General features: G+C 40.4%; 1 protein-coding gene across 1 annotated transcript in view; it reads right to left on the bottom strand.

Annotated features, from left to right (window-relative positions):
* The window catches only part of LOC126259972 (28S ribosomal protein S27, mitochondrial), a 56,726-nt gene that overhangs the window by 24,205 nt on the left and 12,670 nt on the right, over positions 1-19,851 (bottom strand). Inside the window, exons 2-3 of the mRNA XM_049957098.1 lie at positions 8,106-8,195; positions 2,333-2,403 (exon numbers count right to left, since the gene is read on the bottom strand). Coding sequence (XP_049813055.1) covers positions 2,333-2,403; positions 8,106-8,195 — 161 coding nt within the window. The remainder of the gene's footprint in view (positions 1-2,332; positions 2,404-8,105; positions 8,196-19,851) is intronic.

Below are 19,851 nucleotides of genomic sequence, written 5' to 3'. Positions count from 1 at the left end.
CCTTCCCAGTAACACCAGCTTTACTGAATTCCACAGAGGGAACTCTCCTTGCCTCTCCTGGCATCAACCTTCATTAGTCATTGTCCTCACCATCCAGCCCCTTCCCTGTTCTCATTCCAGCACTAAATATCCCTCATTCCACTGACGCACCCAGTCTGTTTACTTCTCTCCTTTTCTGCTGCCTCGCCCCCCCCCCCCCCCACCAAACTCTCCCCTGCCCACAGTTTAACTTCCTGACTGAACCTAGCTGCCCTAACCTCTCTCTACCTCGTCCCTGCGCACTCTTCCACAACACTTCACTGTCCACCCCCCCAACCTACTAACCCTTCCTCTTCCCTTAGCCCTACCCAGTTGCCACTCCTTTCATGCACTGCTGCTGCTGCTCGCAGCAGCTATGGTGACTGTGATTGTTGTTATTATTATTGTTATGTTGATTACTTAATGCAATACTTCCTTCGTAAAAAAATTAATCGAACCAGTTTTCATTGATTTTATAAATCTACAAATTTTGTCATGATGTACGAATAGAATGAGGACTATATTAAAATGACCTTAAAATGGGCATGGTTTATTTTACCCAAGAAATAATCATACCAAGATCTGGCAACAGACTTAAGTGTAAAATGTAATTTGAACAAAAAAGTTACAGGAAAATTAGAATGAATCTGGGTTCCAAAGGAAGTAAAACATTATTAATAAACATTTACATTATAAGCAATCAGCTGTTGGGAGGATCTAGAGATCTAAGAATAAATTCAAATGCAATTTGAGAAGAACAATTATGGAAGGAACAGTAATAGACTAGTCTGATAAGGACACATTCATGAACACTAAATCAAGTCACAAGCAGGTACTTTTTAGTGATAGAATTACTACTTCATTCTGAGAAATCTCTTTCTCATAGTTTGCAGTGCTCTTAGCTTTCCTCTACTCACTTTTTATTTGTCTCATAGTCTTTCAAAGACTTCTCAGTTACCCTCTTCTCTGTTACTGATTCTACCATGTGCATTTTGGAAATTATGTATTAACTGCTTTGTGACAGTTACAGATACCACACTCTCTGTGACTGCATCATGAACAGCACAAACGGTATGAGAGTGGCTTCTGTCAAATTTTTGACCAACACAGAGAAATCTCTTTCAAGGCTGATATTGCCATGGAAGAGACTGCAAGTATCCTTGATAAACCTCTTCACATTTTCACGTTCACTCTTAACCTGAATGACCATTATCCAGAACTGATTGATGCAAAGACAAACCCCATCAAATTCTTCGAGGATATCCTTCACTGACATGATCCCTACTAGATTTTGAAACTTGTAGACAATGGCATCAGCCTTATGATCATTAAAGCATTTTAAGGTACTGAGAGATGTATTAATGCTATGCTTAAGTGTCTTTCTTATGGTCAGCATTAATTGCCACTTCTGGGTCTAAACATGGAATGCCCTTTGCAAAAGAGTATGTCAGGGGCAATTTATCCCGAATTTTGGATACCATACTTTTTATAAATGTAAGGCACTCATTTCAGAATGCCAAGATATGTTTCTTCAATGTGTCACATTGACTAAGGGCTTCTTTGGCTCTGTGTCTTCTGATGTCCACTTTCTGAGGTTGCAACTAATTAATATTGTCATTCAGATCTATTTTGAAGCTAGTCTGCAGGTGACTCAGACGCGTCCATGGCTGGCAGCCTCTGATGGGCACCTGGAGCAGCCACATTGTGTGCTGCTTGAAGTGCATGATGCATGCTGCGGTGAAAGTGTTGTAAAGGAAGGATTACTACAGTAATGTCTCAACATATAGTTGAAGCACTGAGTGCGCACACACACACACACACACACACACACACACACACGTGTGCAACAGCATGGTTGGTCTGGGGCATGAGGGTAGTCGTGAAAGTGGGTGTGGGGGCAAGGACTAACAGCGAATGAGGCCATGACTCTAGGAGAACAAAGGATGTTTTATAAGACAATACCCATCTAAATAATTAAGGCACACTGGTACTGAGGATAGGGAGTGAGGATGAATTTCAAATAGTATGGGTTGTGAAGCATCCACTGACATCAAGCACATTGTGTTAAGCAGGTGGTCTTGGCCACATTTTGGCAGTGGCCATTCATTCAGATAGATAGCTGGTTAGTGGCCATGTCCACATAAAAGGCTGGGCAGTAATTACTCCGGGGCTGGTATATGACTGCCTTCGCCAGTGGCATAGCTTCTGATAGAGTAGGATTAGGATATGCCTATGATGACATTAAAGTAGGCTGTTGTGAGAGGGTATTGACAGCAGGTCTTGCTCTTGGATCTTTCATATTCTGATTACATACCAGATCAATGTCAACAGCAGCAGCTTTTCCTTCTTGCTGAAACCTTATATCCAACTCGTGGTACATCTCATCTAAAAAAAAAAGAGGGGAAAAATCAAGTGTTAATAAAAAATCATTATGTTGAGCATTAACACTGGTTTTACTAATGTCACAACAAATTTGATCTGCATATATCTGCATCCAAACTGATAAGTAATTATAAATCAGGCTTAATTCAAATAAGAGAGACGAAATATGTCATTCCATATGGCCAACTGATGCCATAGGAATGGACAGAGCTGAGATGACAAACACAGGAGTAAATATGTTAAACTTATAACTTTCAGAATTTCTCTCTCTGAAAGAAAAGAAAGTAGCTATTAAAAGAACTGAAACTGAAAGGGATACATATGTTCTTCAGGAACAGATATTCACCAAATTCCTAGACTATGGCACAAGAAAGATAACCAGAAACAGGCTTCCAGCCACTTTATGGATTTCAGAGTACAAATACTGAGCTACTGCTAATGAAAGCGATCAAAGAAGAGAACTTAATTCAATAGAAATAAAATGAAACAAATGAAAATGGATGATAAATTAAATGATAAAGAAAAAGAAGAACTAAAAACAGAAAATATAACTGAAAGAAATTTTTAAGAGAGGGAGAGAGGGGGCAGATTAGAAACAGAGGCAGGTGTTGAAAATCATTTACATGATTAAACAAGTACCCCTGTCATACATCACAAGTATGTTCAGAAATAGTATACAGTTTGTGTCCACTCAGCATGGTTATGGACATGATAGTAAAAAAAGAGAGAGAAAACTTATTGGTTGGTTGAGACAGACAACATTTATTGTCATAAATAATTGCTTTGTTGATTACGTATGTTTCACCATTTGCACTAATAAGCACAACTACCATCTTATCACCATTCATCAACTTGACTGTGAGTGGCATGTCCGAGGTAGGTCTAGGAGACGCATACAAGTGGAGTCAGGGTCCAGGGAAAACTTGGGGTACTACACCCACACCTCAACCAACGAGTTTCAGGTGCTATTTCTCATTGAAACTGAGCCAGTACGACACACTCCACCTGTTGGAAGTCCTACTGTGTTTTGTGATGCAGGAGACAAGCTCAGAAGTGTAGTGGTCTGCTAATAATTAGTTCAAACATAGTGCAAATAACACCCCTTATGGAAATGACAACAAGGGATAAGAATGACCCCAGGGTACTCAGTATGCTTGTCTGGGAGGATAATTGAACATGATGATGTGACTGTTTTGGCAGTCATTGAGGAAAGAGGATGCAATCAGCTGTAGATTGTGGTGCACACTGGAACAAACAACGACTGTCATCTGGGCTCTGTGATCATTTTGGGAATTTTTCAGTGACTGGCAGAGAAGGCTGATATGGCTAGTCTTACTTGGGGGCTTTTCAATGAAGTCCCCAGTCTGCAGAATTGTCCCTTGGACTGATTTGTCACCCTGGTTCTGAATGAAATGTACAACAGAAGACATTGAAGGTTCTGTAACAAGCTAGGCTGAAATTTTCTACATTTGCACTACAGGATTGAGAACTGTAGGATCCTTCTAAATGGTTCAGGGGTGCATTACATATCAGAGGCTGCTACCTAGGCAGTCGACTTTGTGTAGGGAGCACAAACAGGATGTGGATTTTGTGACTCTCCATTCTTTCCTGTTAATGATACCTGTAAAAGACTCAAGTATTTGTATAAGATCCAAAGAGTGACCATCCACATACGAGACTATTAAAATCTTAGTGATAAACTAATGAAAACACCACATCGATACTTACTAACAAAATTACAATCGTAAGGATATCAAGTGAAATTTATGACTTGACTGAGGATCTCTTGGAAGGAAGGATGCTGTCTGTTATCTCAGATGGAGAGTCATCGAAAGATATAAAAGTAACTTCAGAAATGACCCAGGCAAGTGTGTTGAGATCATTTCTGTTCGTGTTGCACTCTAATGAGCTGGTAGACAGTATTAACACACTTTTTGCAGATGATGCTGGTATCTATAATAAAGTACTATCCACAAAATGTTGCACAAATAAACAGTCAGACCGTGATAAGATTTTTTAGTGGCAGTAAGATTGGCAATTTGCTTTAAATTTTCAAAAATGAAAAAAACTGCAGTTCATAAAACACAATATGCTATGAGTTAAATATCAATCAGCTACAATGGGAATCAATAAACTCACACAAGTCCTGAATTTAACAATTGGTGGAAATATGAAATGGAATAATCACAGAGTGTCTGTTGGAGATAAAGCAGAATTTGGTTAATTGGTATGATGTTTGGAAAATGCAATCTGCATTACATTTGCAATCAGTTTATAAAGGTAATTACTTACAAAATACTCATGAACCCATCCTAGAACATTACTCAAGTGTGTGGAACCCAGACTGAATATGATTAACACGGGATATTGAATGCATACAAAAAAAAAAGGCAGTGTAATGGTCACAGATTTATAGGAGAGTGACACGGAAATGGTGAAGACCTGAACAGGGAGATGCTTGAGATAGATGCCAAGTATTTTGAGTATTATGGAGATGCTTCATGAACTCAAATGGAAATTCCCAGAAGGAAGAGGATATTCTTTTTGCAAAACACTATTGAGAAAATTTAGACTACTGGCATTTGTGGCTGACTACAGAATGATTCTACCACTGTCCATGTACATTTCATGTATGGACCCTGATGAAAAGATAAGAGAAATCAGGGCTTGTACAGGGGCATATAAACAGTCATTTTCCCTCACTCTATTTGGGAATGGAATGTGGAAGCGTATAACTAGCAGATGCAGATAATATGGAATGTGGAAGGGTATAACTAGCAGATGCAGATAATATCCAAAACAACCTTTGTTTGCAGCACACACAGAAGCAAGGAAAGTTGAGAGTGTGTTAGGACCTAGGAACTATGCTGTCTATAGTGTCTGCTATAGCTGCTGAAGGGTGTACAGCAAAGTTACACAGGAAAGATGATCAACAAAGTGATTCCACAGTTGTTAAACTGGAAATACAAAAAAATATGTCTCAAACACTTGGTATCAGGTCATCCATTCCCTCTTCCAAGAGATTTGTCAGTGCACGATTTGGCAAAGAGTTCTTACAAAGGACACACAGGACTTATCAAAACAATCATTGTGTGTATTTCAATTAACACATTATCAGTTCAAAAAAACTGCTATGTTAGAAAAAGTAACTTTTATCATCTGTGTCCATAATTTCCATTATTACCTTCATGGTGTGCTAGTCAAACCCACACAATGGATTACAAGTCCTTTCTAATTACTCTAATACCCTTCATTCCACTTTCAACATAACAGTTTTGACACCTCAGGGGAAGTCTGCTGTTAACTATATGATCAGCTGCTACATCCATTTCATAAATTCCCTGCACAATGTGGACAATGTGTCCACACCCTAAAGTATGATTACAATTACATGAGAAATGGATGGTCTAAAAGTCACTGACCAAAACACCCAGAACTCAATAGTTCCCATTCCCTTTACAATGTTATTAGATTCAGTCAAAACATTCTATTTGTCTTCTCCAATAAATGAAGACAGTTTATCACCACTGCAATGCCATTACTTACATCTTACTCTCATCCTTAACAGAGTTTGAACCTGTCTGATGGAAAACAGCTCATGAAGAGAGACACAGATTTGCCAGTGATAAAAAGATAACAAAAGGATAGTGGCAATACATTGTGGATCTGTGTTGTTCCAGCAGGATCACTCCAACTGTCCACACCAGAGTCACTATCATAGGACCTTTGTTATCATATTCATGATGATTTCAACCCTAATTCATCATTGTCATCAATGCTCTATCGAATTTACCCCTGTGATGCAGAAGTTATTCATTTTAACACAAACCACAAAAAGGGGCCCTGAATGGTTTTTACCCTAAAATGAGTAATGGATGGGATAATCTCCAATAATGAGTCCCAAATACAGACTCAAATGTTTGTTTCATACATTATATAACAACATAGCTACATGGTTCATTCAAGCATTCAGCGTACAGCACCACAAGATGTAAATTGCAACATAGAGCTCAGAAAATCTCCCATAGTATATTCCACACAATAAACATCAAAAAGGAAAGCTCTGTCATGATACTACTAGGGCTCAAGTTGAGAACAGCACTCTGCATTCTCAGTCACCTTTTTCAGAGTAACACATATTCTGACAGCAGAACCTGATGATTATTTACAGGAATGGAAACTAGTTCAGCTTTATATCCAGAACCATCCTCAAACTTCATATAAAAACAATGGCACCAGCATAAAACCAAAATGAGGTAGTGCAGGACCACATATATCAGATTCAACCTCATTGTCTATCTCAGTGACAATTTGAAGGCAGATACAATTGAACTGCATTGTGCAGGTGACTAGCAAACACTTGTCACTTTTGTGACCTCAATTCAGGCACACACTTCACTTTGTCAAGTTGTATTTAAAACCTTAATTTGCTGGTACTGTTCTTGAATCAGATCTATGAGCAGAAATCTGCTTCTTACTGATTTTTCCTTTTGTATTCACTATCTTCTGTCAGCTTGCATTTATAGATAACACCCTGGTTGTCTTTGAATTATGATATAGAATAAAATGCTTCCACTACAAAATTATGCCTAGTGATACACGAAGTTATAATATGAAGTATGCTCAATTGTGTCAAAAATAATGATGATGTTTTTCTTATTTTATAGACAAGACAAGAAACAACACATTGATAAAACAGTACAGTAGCAACTTTATTGAAGACTCAGCTCATGTGTACCCTTAGTTCCTATGTGCAATCACACAGAGGCTGCAAAGAGCTTGTGTTTCTTTTCTTAATTAACTCCTCACCACGGCAGGTTCTCTTTGATGGAATCAAAAGAATATCTATATCTCTATCTCTATCTCCATCTATACTCAGCAAATCACTGAGAAGAGCGTTGTACCATTTATCGCAGCTTCTTTCCCTTCAATTCATGTATGCATTTCAGGAAGGAGGAGGAGATTACTGTTTAACGTCCCGTCGACAACGAGGTCATTAGAGACGGAGGACAAGCTCGGATTAGGGAAGGATGGGGAAGGAAATCGGCCGTGCCCTTTCTAAGGAACCATCCCGGCATTTGCCTGAAGCGATTTAGGGAAATCACGGAAAACCTAAATTAGGATGGCCGGACGCAGGATTGAACCGTCGTCCTCCCGAATGCGAGTCCAGTGTGCTAACCACTGCACCACCTCGCTCGGTCAGGAAGTATGATTGCTGAATGCCGAATACCTCTGTGAGCATTATAATTAGTCTAATCTTGTCTTTGTGATCCTCACAGGAGGGATTTGTAGTTTATTGCCAGATTCCTCACTTAAAGTTGATACTCAAAACTCATTAAGTAGAACTTCACCACATCTACCTTCAAGGATCTATCATTTCCAGTTTTTAACAGCTCTGTGACACTCTCCCAAGGGTCAAACAAACCTGCAACTATTCATGTTGCCTGGTTTCTATACATTCAATGTCCCCTGTTAGCCCTACTGGGTATGGTTATCACACACTTGAGCAATGTAGTACGATGGGTCAAATAAATGTTTTGCAAGCAATCAACTGAGCTTACGTGATCATTCCATTTCATGTTCTTTCAAATTGTTACACCCAGATGTTTGCACGAGTTGCCTGTTGTATTGAGCTGTGTGTGTGTGTGTGTGTGTGTGTGTGTGTGTGTGTGTGTGTGTGTGACAAAAAGAGAAAAAATACTCACCCAATTTAATTTTCTGGATGACTGGAGAGGAAAACCGATTATTCCATGCATCTTCACAACGATATGCTTCAGATAGTATGTATCGCCTCCCTGTCAACATTTTTAAGTAGCTTTGTAAAACAATTTCTGTAAAGTACCAACAAAAAAGCATTTATTGACAAAAAATCTATCCAGTGAGAAACACTATTTAAATGCAAGACTCTGGGAAAAAGCAAATTCAAGATTACAGAAAAATTATAGCAATGTATTTGTGAGAACTGCAGACAGGCTTTTGAGAATACCACTAGTTCTCTCATCATATTCATACAACATGCACCATTAACAATCACACCTTCATCAGCACTTGGAGAAACCCATTAGGTTCTATGGAAAACTGGGGATTTGTCATCACTTGCTGTCAGTATTGTGGATTGGGTGGAAGATAGGCAAAACTGGAAAAGAGTAAATAATAACTAGAAATATTAGGAGGAATCATTATGTTAGAACTATTACAATATACCACTTTTTAGTTAAAATAGGATGATTTTGTGTTAAAAGATGATGGTTTAGGGCCTAAACAGAAAGGTTATTAGTGCCTTTGGTTGAATTAAAGAGAGTTTGGTTGTTTGTTGGAGATCATCAGTGCCTTTATCCTATATGTATCTAACCAGGAATAACCATCAGTAGAAAGATACAAAAGGCGAATACTGGGCAGCCCAACTGTAAGCAAGATACAGTAAAACAGAGATAAAATCAAGGAGAAATAGGAGGGAAGTGAGAAAGGGCAAGGTGGGCAAGCCACCCTGCCCAGAATGCAACTGGAGTTCGCCGAAGCAAGGTATGCATTGGGACATGCACACTCTCCTCACCATCCCTTAGCCCAAGGAATTGAGCAATACAGACATGATGAGAAAAGTTTAGGACAAAAAAATTACAAATAGCAAACAAAGAAGAACAAGGAGAATAAAAAGGTGGTAGAGGACAACCAGAAGACCATCCAACAAGGGCCACCACTGGTCCCCTAAGTCAAAGCAGATGAGGGGTGCCCCTCAAACTCCAACTGCCCTGGCGGTCAATGAGGCTGAAGTGTCCCACCTCACAGAGATGAGTAGAAACACCTTCACAATGAAACATAAAACCAGGTCAGCAGTCTTGGCAACAACCACTACCACCAGAGGTAGCATGTCAAGAAGCTGAAGATATCGTCACAAAGCAGCCAAATTTTTGCAATCTTGTAGCATGTGGGCCACTGTCAGGCATACGCCATATTGGCAGTAAGAATGGTCCTAACGTCAGAGAATATGACTGTGGGTCAGGCAAGTGCGGCCAATGTATAGCCGACAAAAGACACTGGATTTCCTGTGAGAGGCGCGAACATAAGACTGCCATGTGGTCCTGGTCTTCTTTATTGCCCTCAGTTTGTTTGTGGACTCTAAGGTGAACCATTCTGAGTTCTGGACATCCAACAATTGATAGAGTCAACCACGGGTCACAGTTCTGAGACCTCCATTTCCAAAATTGGTATCCTGATAGCCAACTTTGCCAAGCGGTTGGCATGTTCATTCCCCGAGGTCCCAACATGCCCAGGGGTCCACACAAAGATGTTGGGTGTCCAGCTTGATGGAGGTCAGAAAGAAGATCCTGGATATTCGGGACTACTGAGTGACGAGAGTAGCACTGGTCTATAGCCTGAGGGCTGCTCATGGAGGCACTGCAGATTAGAAGCATCTTCCTGGTGCAAGAACGAGTGTAGCTAAGTGCTTGTTAAATGGCCACAATTTAGCAGTGAAGATGCAGAATCCATTCAGCAAGGAGCCTAGTTCACGGCACCTTGTGTACGTGTATGTAACTGGTTCATCCATCTACCAATGAGCCTTTAGTGTATGTCACTTTCAAACTTGGAAATGCATTGAGGACAGCCAGGAACAGGTGGCAAAACACCATGGGGTCAACTGAATCTTTTGGTCCAAATGATAACTTGAGACAGATCCAAGATCAGAGCACATGCCATGGGGGGCATGAACAATTGCTCCCTGATGAGAGGTGACAGTGGAGGAAGTTGGAGTTCAGAACAGAGACACTGTAGTCAAACAACAATTGTGATCCCACTACTGTGTCTCTGTTGTGGGAGGTGGAATCCCTACTAGGAAAAAGGATATGATAGTTTGGATGCTTAGGAGAGCATCTTGGTGGCAGAAAACTGAAAGCTGTTAGTGGGGTCCCATGACTGTGCCTTTCGAATGGTGCCTTGCAGTCGGCATTCAGCAAAGCCTACATTAGAGGAGCAATAGTAAAAGCAAAAATTGTCAGCATACAAGGAGAGTGATACTGAAGACCCCACAGCTGCTGCTAGACCACTGACGGCCACTGAAAAGAGAGGGGCAATTAAAACAGAGCCCTGTGGGACCCCATTCTCTTGAATATAGGGGCTACTGTGGGAATTAAAAAGTTGAACTCAAAAGTATGGTGCAACAAGAAATTCTGGACAAAAATCGGAAGTGGGCCTGGAGACCCCACTCACATAATGTAGCAAGGATGTGATGTTGCCATGTCATGTCATAAACATTTTATAGGCTGAAGAAGACAGCAATAAGGTGCTTACATCAGTCAAAAGCTGCCTGGATTGTAGACTACAGCAAACCACATTATCAGCAGTTGAACAGTCTTGCTAAACACCACCTTGGGACAGAACCAGAAGGCCCCGAGGCTCAAGGAAACAATGCAGCAATGGGGATTGGTGTTCCTGGTGGGTGAGAAGCAATTGTTCCCAAACTGGGTGTGTGGGAAATAGCAGCAGGAGAGCACCCAACCATCAAGGCGACAGCACAGTCGAGCAGCACTGAGAGCTTGCTGTAGGGTGCATAATGGAGGGGAGTACCGTTAAGAGAGAGGACAATGTCATCATAGCTGTAGCAAACGACATTGTCATATCCGGAGGATGTAGACACTCGTACTTTCTCTGCAGTCGGCAGTGACTTGGTATGTCAGTCTATCCGAGTACTATATTCTCGTATCTTTTCTCTCTTTCTGAAAGACAGTACAGTCTGGTGAGCAGGGCGAATGGTGCTCTCCACAGATATGCACACGGGGAAAGGGGAGGGGGCAGAGGCAGAACACAAGGAATGTTCATGTGCTGCAGTTGTCCGCAATCCAGACAGATCTGGCATCACAATATGAAGACATGTGCCCGACTTTCATACGTTTGAAGCACCACATGGGGAGAAACATACGATTTCATGTCACATTTGTATATCAACACCTTGACCTTTTCAGCCAAGATGAACATATTGGAGCAACCCTATTGTTCTTTGGCCCCCTATGGACATGGCAGATAAAGTGTACACCATGTCACTCGAAATTGGCACATAGCTCAGCATCAGACTGTAAGGAGAGGTCAAGATCAAAAATTAAGCCTTGAACCACGTTTAAACTATTACAGGGAACGATAGTACCAGAATGCATGCATGTTCAAAGGAACTTTACATTGTAATTCAGAATACAGGCAATGCAATATCATATTTATCTGCCAAACCGGGCAAGTGACTTTCAAGTAAAATGTCTCCCCTGTATGGGTACATACATGACTGAGTATGAGTACAGGTTGTAGACACATGGTTGATGACATATGGAAGTTTGGATCTGGATGTGAGTCATGCTCGGATAACTTAACGGTAAGGCGACCACTCCTGCTAAGTGGGAAATCTGGGTTCAAGTTCCGGTCTGGCACAAATTTTCATTGGCGCCATTTCATTATACAGATGATGTAGTCCATGTTCGCAACTGTGAATATATTACATGTATTTCATGATGGCTGTAATCACCGCAGTCCCTTTTCCTTTGGACATGCATACATGTTCAAAGGAACTTTCCATCGTAATTTGGAATAATACAGGCACTGCAATCTCACATAGTACCCTTATGGTGAAACACGTCCAAAATTTTGAAGTTCACAAGCCCAGCTGATAAATAATCCTGGCAATCATATTCAAGCTGGGGGCACACAAAGGCTTTACAAAGTTGGAGCGCCTGCCCAATACATATAAGCCACAAATTTAAGGGTGTTTAAAGTCTTGAGGCATCTCAGTTTTAGTTCTTTAATACATGGCCATCACATTAGCCACTCATCGAAAGTGAGGCCCAAATATTTCACCTCATCCTTAAAAGTGAGAACAGTATCCACTAGTTTTAAAACACATAATTAAAAAAAGAGTGGGAGCAATTAAAATCAACATAAACAGTTTTCTCCAAAGAGAATTTGAAAGTGTGGTCTTGAGGTCATTCATCCAACCAGCTGAGTGTCAAATGCAGTTGCCAAGTATCTGTTGCAATGTTCAAGGACATACAGAAGATGGAAACATCGTCCACAAACAAGAAACACAATATGGGATGCCATATTGTGGACGTAGTACCATCAATAACAATGGTAAATGCCATTACACTAAAGACACTCCCTCGAGGGACACCATTCTTGCTGTTTAAAATTGTCAGACACTATATTCCCTACTATATACCTTTTTGAGAGTTAGGAGCCTACGAATATGGGGAGATGTCAGAACCTCCACTCCCAGAGCTGCAACAATATTTTACACTTCTAGGTAGTATCATAGGCCTTTTCCAAATAAACAATTTCACCAACAAGACTTTGAGCAGGGTCAAGTTATTGAGTGTGGAGCAATACTTCCTGAACCCTCACTGAGAGTGAGTGAGTAGTAAACTGGTTTCAAGAACTTGCACTAGGCACCAGTTCACCATACGCTCCAGTGTCTTTCCTAACCAGTTTGTGAGCCTGACACTATGATAACTATCGGTGTCAGTCCAGCCCTTCCCTGGTTTTAAGATTAGGTTTAAAACAGATTCTGACCATGAGGTGGGAGATACTCCTGTTACCCAAATATCATTAATGGGCTGAAGGAGGACTTCCTTGACTACTGGATCAACTATTTCACCATGCTGTACGCTTTCAGATCGCGACCAGGCGCAGTACCACAAGTGAATGACAATTCAGAATCCAGCTCCCAAAGAGAGAATGGCTGGTTGTATTCCTACATGTTGACGGAATGGAAACCAAAACCAAACCTCCCTCTTTGTCTCCTGATAACAATGAAAGCCGAATCCTGGCTGGTGTCAGATGGAATGTTCTGATAAGATTCAGTTATTGTCTAAGCAATGACACTTGGCTACAATGGGAGACACGCTTCATTCATACAGCTGCTGTTGTGTTCGTGAGTTGTGCCCTGAGATCTTCCTAATGGCTTCCCATACTTTTCTTGTGGGTGTGGCTCTACTTTTGGAGTTCAGGAATTCTTGCCAAGACCTCTTTCACTCTCTTGAATTATTTTCCTTGCCTTTGCTATCGTCACTTGAAATGTTGCAAGATTCACATCTACAGGACACTGATTGAACCTTCGCATAGCAATCATTCTTTCCCTGACTGCACAATGACACTCCTCATTCTACCAAGGGACAAGCTGCTTCCCATGTGTCCCTTCGACTTTGGGATGGATACATCAGCAACATGGTGAATCATGGCTGTAATGTGATCCCCACAATCCTAGATGCCTACACATTCCATGAAAAGAACTAATAGTCTGCAAAGTAACCAATTAGCCTTTTTGAAAAGTCATCTCAGTGGTTTAATTCCGTGATTTGCTCCATCTGGCAGATGTACTGGTCACCGCCACAAGGTCGTCATCCGCTTCACATCGAATGTTGTCTGTAGGAGCAGGTGAGCACAAAGAAAGGTCTATGGCTGTAGATGACCCTGTAGGGGTGCTGAAACGTGTAGCTTGACCCATGTTCATCAATAAGATTTCTGTGGTTCATGTCAGATCCTCAAGTACCCAACCCCTGGGGCAAGTGGTGTTAAATCCCCATAGTGCACTTTGTACATTAATGTCTCCTAAAATGAGAAAGGGACAGGGTAGTTCAGCAATAAGCTGCATGAGGCTCTCACTGTTAATGGGCTCATGAGGCGGTAGGTATAACAGCAATTGCTTGGAACATTTTATTTATTTACACATCTAGGTCCATACGAACAAATTGAGGAGCAAATCTCCAAAGTCATGCATGAAATTACAACGTAAAAGTAATAAAAAATAAAATGAAATGTTTATGAACCCAAAAAAAGTCAAGCCATAAGTTTAAGTAAACACAATCAACAGTATAACATACGAATTAGCTTAATTTTTCAAGGAACTCCCTAACAGAATAGAAGGATTGACCCATGAGGAAACGCTTCAGTTTCAATTTAAAAGTACGTGGATTACTGTTAAGATTTTCGAATTCTTGGGGTAGCTTATTGAAAATGGATGCAGCAGTATACTGCACACCTTTCTGCACAAGAGTTAAGGAAGTGCGATCCAAATGCAAATTGCATTTCTGCCGAGTATTAACTGAGTGAAAGCTGCTAATTCTTGGGAATAAGCTGATATTGTTAACAAGAAATGACAAAAGAAAATATATATTGAGAGAGCAATGTCAAAATACCCACACTAGTGAACAGGAGTCGACAACATGTTCGCAAACTTACACCACTTATTGCCCTAACTGTCCATTTATGAGCCAAAAATATTCTTTGAGTATGGGAAGAGTTACCCCAAAATATAATACCATACGAAATAAGCAAATGAAAATAAGGAAAGTACATTACTTTTCGTGTCGAACGATCACTCACTTCAGATATCGTTCGAGTAGTGAAAATGGCAGGATTAAATCTTTGAACAAGATCCTGAACGTGGGCTTTCCACGACAGCTTACTATCTGAACACCTAGAAATTTGAACTGTTCAGTTTCACAAATCATATGCCCATTCTGTGAAATTAAAACATCAAGTTTTGTAGAATTGTTTGTTAGAAACTGTAAAAACTGAGTCTTAGTGTGATTTAGCATTAGTTTATTTTCTGCAAGCCACGAAATTCTGTCATGAACAGCACTATTTGAAACAGAGCAAATGTTACACATAACATTCTTTACTACCACGCTAGTGTCATCAGGAAACAGAAATATTTTAGGATTATCACTGATCCCTGGGGCACCCCTCATTTGACTGTACTCCACTCAGACCTCACGTCACAGTCATTCTCAACCTTGTGAATAATGACCTGTCTGTTGATAAAGTAAGAAGTGAACCAAATGTGAGCTAGTCCCTGTACTCCGTAATGGTCCAACTTCTGGAGCAATATTTTGTTATCAACACAATCAAATGCCTTAGTATATCAAAAAATATGCCTAGCATTCAAAACCTTTTGTTTAATCCATCCAGTACCTCACAGAGAAAAGAGAATATAGCAATTTCAGTTGTTAAACAATTTCTAGAGCTGAACTGTACATTTGATAACAAATTATGTGATATAAAATGATCAATTATCCTTACATACACAGCCTTTTCAATAACTTTGGCGAACAGTGACGGCATACAAATAGGTCTAAAATTGTCTACATTATCCCTTTCTCCCTTTTTATAATGTGACTTTACTACTGAGTACTTTAAACATTCAGGGAAATGACCATTCCTAAAGGAAAAATTACAAATATGGCTAAGTACGGGGCTAACATGCGCAGCACTACACTTTAATATTCAGCTAGGCACTCCATCATATCTACGAGAGTCCTTAGTCTTCAGTGTTTTAATTATTGACTCAATCTCTCCCTTGTCAGTAGCACAGAAGAGTATTCCAGACATGTCTCAGAAAGCCGTTTTCCAAGAGAGTTATATAATTCCCTGCAGAAACTAAGTCTTTATTTAACTCACCAGCAATGATCATTAAATACTGTACATATATCTGACTTATCAGCAACAGAAATATTTTTACTATGAACTGACTTTATATTTTCAACCTTGTGCTGCTGACTAGCCACTTCCTTTTTATATTATCCTGTAATTGGCTATTCTATTTGCATGCCACATATTCTTTGCCTTCCTAATAACATTTTTAAGCACTTTACAATACTGTTTGTAATGGGCTACTGTAGCTTGATTGTGACTACTTCTAACATTTTGATGTAATTCTTGCTTTGTTCTACATGATATCCTTATCCCACTAGTCAGCCACCCAGGCTGCCTTTTACTGCTAAAACTCTGTTTAAAATGTTGTAATGGAAAGCAACTCTCAAAAAACATGAGAAATGTGTTAAGGAAAGCATTATATTTGTCATCTATGTTATCAGCACTATAAACACCCTGCCACTATAGTTCCTTGAAGAGGTTTAAAAAACTCGCTACTGCCATTGGATTAGCTTTCCTACACAGTTTGTAATTATATGTGACATTTGTTTGAGTACAAAAGCCTTTTAGTGTTAAAACTTGTGTCTCACAGTCTGAAAGACCATTCACCTTTTTGCTAACAGAATGCCCTTCTAGTAATGAAGAAAGAATAAAAACACTGTCCATGGCTGTGCCAGCATTCCCCTGCACCCTAGTTGGAAGAAACACAGTCTGCATCAGATCATATGAGTTTAGGAGATCTACCAACATCACTTTTCTTGCACAATCATATACAAAATTAATATAACTAATTTCTGTTACTTCCTGTAAGTGAATCAAGAACCCTCTCTAGCTTGAGCAGAAATGCTCTGAAGTCAGAGTTAGGGGGTCTATAAAAAACAATAATTAGAAGTTTAGTTTCACTAAATTCAACTGCCTCTGCACAACATTCAAATATCTGTTCAGTTTAGTGCCATGATACATCTATGGACTCAAACGGAATACTGTTTTTATATGTAGATGGCCACTCCTCTACTTCGCAAGGAACTCCTCGAAAAACAACCAGCTAATCTGTATCCTGGTAAAGGAAGCCTCTGAATTGTCAAATTATTTAAGTGGTGCTCTGATATACCAATAATGTCAGAGTCAATATCTATAAGCAGTTCACTAACTTTGTATCTAATACCTCTTTTATTTTGATGAAATATGCTGCTTCCTTCTCTACTTGGCTACCTGACCACCTCTGAAGGTGATTCCTTAGTTAGGGGGACTTCCTTTAAACAGGTATACCTACCAGCTGACTTCAATCGAAAAAGGTGCTGCTCTAACACCAACTACAACAGGAATTTTTCTAAATGGCTCTGAGCATTATGGGACTTAACTGCTGAGGTCATCAGTCCCCTAGAACTTAGAACTACTTAAACCTAACTAACCTAAGGACATCACACACATCCATGCCCGAGGCACGATTCGAACCTGCGACCGTAGCGGTCGCACGGTTCCAGACTGTAGCACCTAGAACTGCTCGGCCACTCTGGCCGGCTGGAATTTTTCCATGAGTGATCCCACCCCCATCCACTACACTGTCACCTATAAGCTATGCCAGCCTCCCCTTTCCATACCTATTGAGGTGCAGGCCATGCCTAGTGAAACGGGCACATGTGGAATCGAATGTGTCCTTGACGAAAAATGCTACCCATCCTTCATCCTGTCACCAGTAAGGTTGTCTTTCTTGTGGATGGGAGAGCCTCCAAGTACTTGCACATATTTCTTTAAAATGAGTCTCTCCAAGACAGAGGCAAAAAGATCTCGCCTGTACAATGAGTCTCAATTCCTCCAAACGTGTCCTGTATCCATTCATATTCCACTCAACTGATGGGAGACATTTCAGTGGCACAGTTTCGATTTACCCCTCTCTTTGGCCCAGGCACTGAGGCATTTCTAGAGTGAGAAGGAGTAGAGGGGCTGCCTGGGCCTGGTGATGAGGCATCTACCACCTTGATGATGTCCTCATCAGTTACGCGTGCCATAACGACACTTGGTGGTGCCCAGTGCAGCTTTAGATCCAAAAGCCATGACCTTTAGCCACTCTCTTTACTTTTGATGATGATGGGAAAGTGGAAAGTTGAGAGGTTCTCTGCTTTTAGGGCACTTTCTTGATGCTTACTGTGGAAATGTTCTAACACTCTTTTGCCACAGCTGTCTCGATTGCTATATGAGGTGTGCAAGAAAAGTAATGAGACAACTAACACTGTGAGCTATCTAGCAATGCTGTGTTGTTCTACTTGTGTAGACTGGAGTCTTCGTCCACTCAAGAACCTCAGTCTGAGTTTCAGCCCAGTAAAGCAATCAGGTGATTTCTGAGAGTGCCATCAGTGAAGTTGAGATTTTTTGTGTGTTATGAAAAACAGAACAATGGAATGTAGAGCGATGTTATGCAATCAAGTTTTGTTAAACTTGGGGAGTCCTTTAGGACAACCTTTGAGAATTTAAAACAGGCCTACGGGGAACATTCTCTATCAAGGGCATAAGTTTTTTCGCTGACACAAATCATTTTTGGAAGGCCGTGAACATGAAGATGAACCTCGTTCAGGGCGGTCTTAAAATACAAATACCGACAAAAATGTCCAACATGTGTGCTTTAGTGAGATCAGATCAACATTTAACAATAAGGATGAACAATGACCTATTAAACTTAAACACTTTCACTGTACATCAAATTTTGATCAAAGATTTTGAGCCACGCTGCAAGGTCAATACCTCGGGACAGACTCGCGAGTATGTCTGTGGTGTTGCAAAATGAGGCTCTCTTTGGTTTGTTTAGAGATAGCAGGCTATGCAGCTGTCACTGGCAATCTGATTTAACTACAAGGTGCTGGGTATGGAAGGACTCTGTTTGGAGATCGCTGGGCAAGTCAGGAGAAACAATGTAAACGTGCCAAGGAGGACATTCCTGAACAGGGGACATGTCACATGTTCTGTTTTCAAGATCTCTCTGTTGATGCTGGTTTATCTGGAGAACAAAGCCTTGCTGCTGCTGGACACATTAAGACTGAGTGAGCGCCGTAATTATCCTCATGTGTTAGTGGTTTTCCTCATATCTGAGCAGTGGAATGTTTAGCACTGTTCTCGGAATATTATTCGGCAGCTTATCTGTTTGTCCTGTTGGGGTGCATCACTTTCTTCTTCCTTTTGACACCTGCCCATATTGCTTATTAATGCGTCTTTGACACGTTCATGTCAATTTAGCAATGCTATACTCATTCCCCCTTTTGGATGTAATTTGTTTTCACTTTTGGCTTCTAATGCCAAGTGTCTGTGTTTTATTGTGTTCACCTGTTGGTCGTACCTTCTTCATTCTGACACCTGCCCGTATTGCTTATTAATGCGTCTTTGACGCGTTCATGTCGATCTAGCAACGCTATGCTCAGCCTCCCTCTTGGATGTCATTTGTTTTCGCTTTGGGCTTCTAATGCCAAGTGTCTCTGTTTTATTGTGTTCACCTGTTGGCCGTACTTTATAAGTTATAATGTCCAGTTATGTCCAGGCTATTGCACAAGCTGTAATTTTTTCCCATTTTTTGGTATTTCATGTTTGAATTTATTGAAAGTTGGAACCTGTCTCAAAGCAATCTTTTTTCAATTAAATTAAAATGGGTTGTTGTAATACACATTTTCTCACTTTTCTTAAAGAGTTTTATTGCATTATAGAAGGCAGTTACAATCTGGAAGCCTTGACTGGTCTTAGGATACACTGTTGGTGATCACTTCTTAAAGGCACCACTGCTGTCTGTATTCTGCCAATTATGTTTGGTATTTTTATCTTTTACTGTTTGTAAATTTTACTATTTTGTGTGCGTGTGTATTTGTGTCTGTGTCTGTGTGTGCATGCAAGCACGCATTTTTCTTAACTAAGGAATCCTAAACCTGCCAAATTCTGTTACCTATCATGACAGATTAAGGCAGAAAAAGCTTCGCAATGCTACCACTGCTCCTGCCTCAGCAGCCAGATACACTTGTGACAATTGCGGCAAGAGATGCCATGCTGCCATTGGCTTGACAAGTC

This window comes from Schistocerca nitens, chromosome 5, assembly GCF_023898315.1.
Source record: "Schistocerca nitens isolate TAMUIC-IGC-003100 chromosome 5, iqSchNite1.1, whole genome shotgun sequence".
NCBI classification, from domain to species: domain Eukaryota; kingdom Metazoa; phylum Arthropoda; class Insecta; order Orthoptera; family Acrididae; genus Schistocerca; species Schistocerca nitens.
The sequence above is the reverse complement of the archived record's forward strand: the minus strand, read 5'-3'. Positions and strand labels throughout refer to the sequence as shown.